At 56.0% G+C, this 4512-nt stretch overlaps 1 protein-coding gene across 12 annotated transcripts; it reads left to right on the top strand.

Annotated features, from left to right (window-relative positions):
• The first annotated feature begins 87 nt into the window (after nt 1-87).
• On the top strand, nt 88-4506 carry tmem63bb (transmembrane protein 63Bb). 12 transcript variants are annotated; one of them, XM_034865447.1, is made up of 4 exons: nt 88-252; nt 372-487; nt 3726-3809; nt 3948-4506. In XM_034865447.1, exons 1-4 carry the CDS (start codon nt 90-92, stop codon nt 4131-4133), a joined length of 549 nt encoding a protein of 182 aa, XP_034721338.1. In that variant the 5' UTR covers nt 88-89; the 3' UTR covers nt 4134-4506. The 12 variants fall into 12 exon arrangements, with proteins under 12 accessions (XP_034721338.1, XP_034721337.1, XP_034721336.1 ...); XM_034865446.1 differs by having other exon boundaries at nt 3945-4506; XM_034865445.1 differs by having other exon boundaries at nt 3939-4506.
• Nucleotides 4507-4512: the final 6 nt, after the last annotated feature.

Below are 4512 nucleotides of genomic sequence, written 5' to 3'. Positions count from 1 at the left end.
TGTAGGGTAACATTACAGCTTGTTTCTACCTGATGATGAACATCTGTCCTGTAGGGTAACATTACAGCTTGTTTCCACTTGTAGGTCTGATGTACATGCTGCTGAAACACCTGGTGGACAGGTACAACATGTACTACGCCTACCTGCCTTCCAAGCTGGACAAGAAGATCCACTCGGCTGCTGTTACGCAGGTTGTGGCGGCGCCCATCCTCTGCCTCTTCTGGCTGCTCTTCTTCTCCACCGTACGCACAGGTAAGCACAGACACAGACACACAGACACACACACAGAGAGTCACACACACCCACAGACACACACAGAGAGAGTGATGCTAAGTGATGCTAAGTGATGCTAACTGCTAATCTGCCGGCAGGTTTCGAGACGCCGACCTCGATGTTCACTCTGGTCGTGCTGGTCGTCACCATCGTCGTCTGTTTGTCTCACGTCTGCTTCGGACACTTCAAGTACCTCAGCGCACACAACTACAAGGTACACACACGGGTAACTACACAACTACAACACACGGGTAACTAGACAGCTACAGGGTATCTCCATCCATCTTTGTCCTCTTATCCGTTATCGGGTCTTGGGGAGACCAGCTCCAGCAGCGGACCTTTACACATTAACCTGCTCCGACTGGGGGAACCCAAGTAGTTCCCAGGCCAGGTTAGAGATATAACCCCTCCACCTAGTCCTGGGTTTTCACTGAGGCCTCCTCCACCTAGTCCTGGGTCTTCCCTGAGGCCTCCTCCACCTAGTCCTGGGTCTTCACTGAGGCCTCCTCCACCTAGTCCTGGGTCTTCCCTGAGGCCTCCTCCACGTAGTCCTGGGTTTTCACTGAGGCCTCCTCCACCTAGTCCCGGGTTTTCCCCGAGGCCTCCTCCCAACTGGATGTGCCTGGACCACCCCCCCAGGAGGTATCGTCATTAGATGCCCGAACCACCTCAACTGGCTCCTTTTGACGCGAAGGAGCAGCGGCTCTACTCAGAGCTCCTCTGGGATGACTGAGCTTCTCACCCTATCTCTAAGGGAGACCCAGCCCCCCTCCTGAGGAAACCCATTTTGGCATTTTATACCCTGGATCTCGTTCTTTGGGTTATGACCCAGCCTCCATGACCATAGCCTCGGGTAGGAACCAGAACTTATCGGCCGAGCCCTCCTCTCCAGCACCTTGGAGTAGACTTTACCGGGGAGGCTGAGAAGTGTGATACCCCTGTAGTTGGCACACACCATCTGGTACCCCTTTTTGAAGAGGGGAACCACCACCCCAGTCTGCCACTCTTTAGGCACCGTCCCAGACCTCCACGCAATGTTGAAGAGGCGTGTCAGCCAAGACAGCCCCTCCACACCCAGAGCTTTGAGCATTTCTGGACGGATCTCATCAATCCCTGGGGCTCCGCTGTGGAGTTGTTTGACTACCTCAGCGACCTCCACCAGGGAAATTGATCCCCCATCATCATCATGCTCTGCCTCTACCACAGAGCCCGTGTCAGCTGGATTTAGGAGTTCCTCAAAGTGCTCCTTCCACCTGTCTGTTACCTCCCCAGTTGAGGTCAACAATGTCCCATCCTTACTGTAAACAGCTTGGAGGATTCCCTGCTTTGCTCTCCTGAGGTGGCGAACGGTTTTCCAGAAGCACCTTGGTGCTGACCGAAAGTCCTTCTCCAGGTCTTCTCCATGTCTTCCCCATGTCTTCTCCAGGTCTTCTCTATGTCTCCTCCAGGTCTTCTCCATGTCTTCCCCATGTCTTCTCCGGGTCTTCTCCGAACTTGTCCCACACCCGCTGCTTTGCCTCTGTCACGGCAGAGGCTGCAGCCCTTCGGGCCCGTTGGTCCCTTGCAACTGCCTCCGGAGTCCTCCGGGATAACATATCCCGGAAAGACTCCTCCTTCTGTCGGACGGCTTCCCTGACCACCGCTGTCCACCAGGGTGTTCGTGGGTTACCGTGGGTTGGACATTGTCCACTCAGGTTCAATGCCCCCGGCCTCCATAGGGACCCCCAGCCCCCAGAGGGAACCCCAGCCTCCCCAGGGATACACGTAAAGCTTCACTGCAGGTGTGAGTTGAAAGTCTGTCGGACAGGGGCCTCCTCCCGACGTTCCCAATTTACCCGCACTACCCGTTTGGGCTTACCAGGTCTGTCCAGAGTCCTCCCCCATCCCCGGGACCCAACTCACCACCAGATGGTGATCAGATGACAGCTCCGTCCCTCTTTTCACCCGACTGTCCAAAACATACGGCCTCAAATCAGATGAAACGATTATAAAATCAATCACTGACCATCTGCCCAGGGTGCTCTGGTACCACGTACACTTATGTGCACCCTAGGGTGCTCTGGTACGAACGCAGTGTTTGTAATGGACAATCTATGACTAGCACAGATGTCCAACAACAGACAGCCACTCTGATTCAGATCAGGGAGGCCAGGTCCAAGTATCTCCATCATCGCCCACGTGTGCGTTGAAGTCCCCCAGCAGAACTATGGAGTCCCCTACTGGAGCCCCATACAGGACTCCATTCAAGGTCTCCAAGAAGGCCGAATACTCCGAACTCTTGTTTGGCGCATATGCACAAACAACAGTCAGAGTTTTCCCCCCCATCACCCGCAGGCGTAGCGAGGCAACCCTCTCGTCCACCGGGGTAAACTCCAACGCAGCGGCGCTCAGCCGGGGACTTGTGAGTATCCCCACACCCGCCCGGCGCCTCACACCCTGGGCAACTCCGGAGTAGGACAGAGTCCAACCCCTATCCAGGAGTATGGTTCCAGAACCGAGACTGTGCGTAAAGGTAAGCCCCACCAGATCTAACTGGTAGCGCTCCACCTCCCGCACAAGTTTTGGCTCCTTCCCCCACAGATAGGTGACGTTCCACGTCCCCAGAGCCTCTGCTGCTGGGGTCTGGTCCATCGAGGCCCCTGACCTTCACCGCCCGGGGCGGTGGGCGACCTCTACCACTGAGCGGCTGTGGCTCAGTGTTAGAGCGGTTGCCTGCCAATCGGAAGGTTAGTGGTTCGATCCCCGCCCCTGCAGTCATGTCGAAGTGTCCTTGGGCAAGGCACTGAACCCCGAGTTGCCCCCGGTGCTGCGCATCGGAGTGTGAATGTGTGTGAATGTTTATCTGATGAGCAGGTGTGTAGATGTGTGTGAGTGTGTATCTGATGAGCAGGTGTGTAGATGTGTGTGAGTGTGTATCTGATGAGCAGGTGTCACCTTGTACGGCAGCCCCGGCCACAGTGTATGAATGTGTGTGAATGGTGAATGTTTCCTGTAGATGTAAAAGCGCTTTGAACAGTTGTTAAGACTGGAAAAGATATATAAATACACACATTTATATTTACATTTATTTACTGCCACCCATCTGGCAGCGCTCCCGACCCCAGCGGTTCCTCCCACGGGGGGGGGGGGGGGCTCATGGGCTGGAGAGAGGCACCACGTAGTCTCTTCTGGCTGTGCCCGGCCGGGCTCTGTGGACGTATGAGCCTTGCTCCAGACGGGGTCCCCGGGCCCTCCATCTGAGCCTGGCTCCAGACGGGGTCCCCGGGCAGGGTCATTTTATCTGTTCACTCAAAGGGTTTTTGAAGGTACACACACGGGTAATTAAAGAAACTTTAGTGCTGCTGTTCAGTTCCCGGTCTCACGGTCTCTCTCTCTCTCTCTCTCTCTCTCTCTCTCTCTCTCTGTTTGTCTCTCTGTCTGTCTCTGTCTGTCTCTGTCTGTCTCTGTCTCAGATCGACACCAAGGAGAACGAAGTGGACACTGTGGAGAATGGACGTCCGGTTCGTCCCTCGTCCTCCCCCACCATCAAATCTCAGGTAAGTGCTCCTTACACCCTGTGAGACTGAAGGTTTAATAACGTCTTTCAGCCTGTGATGTGTGATGTGGTCTGTGTCTAACCCGGGTGTGTGTGTGTTTGTGTGTCCCTCTCTGCCCCCCAGCAGCAGCCGCAGCAGCAGCAGCAGCAGCAGATGTACATCGCCCAGGTTCTCCAGGACCCGACCCTGGACGAGCCAGGCGGCGGTGGCGGCGGCGGCGGCGGCGGCGAGGACGAGGAGATGCTCAACGGGGGGGGCGGCATCAACGAGGCGGATTTTCAGTCAGGGGAGGACAGTCTGATTGCCAACGAGGTCCACCAGTAGCTGGGGGTGGACCCAGAGGGAGGGGGCGGAGCTAGCAGCTGATTGGAGGATCCCTACTGAGTGACGCCGTTAGCCCCACCTCCCCCCAGCTCGAAGACTTGACCCTGACGCCGGCGCCGGCTCGCCAACACCCGTCCTGCACCGAACTGTCGGCAGGGGGGGATGTACATAACCACCACGCCAAACCTTTCTTTGTTTTCGGGGATTTAAAGGGCCGGAGCGTTCCAGATATGTCTTTGTTTTCGGGGATTTAAAGGGCCGGAACGTTCCAGACAGTTGTGCCTGGGTTGGATTCTTGCTTTATTCGATTTTCGCACTTGTGACTTTGGACTCCCAATCCCACCGCAGGTCGACGGGACTCGACCTCAAATCTGATGCT

Source organism: Etheostoma cragini, unplaced genomic scaffold (genome assembly GCF_013103735.1).
Source record: "Etheostoma cragini isolate CJK2018 unplaced genomic scaffold, CSU_Ecrag_1.0 ScbMSFa_1543, whole genome shotgun sequence".
Classification (NCBI taxonomy): Eukaryota; Metazoa; Chordata; class Actinopteri; order Perciformes; family Percidae; genus Etheostoma; species Etheostoma cragini.
This window is presented reverse-complemented; position numbering and strand designations above follow the sequence as displayed.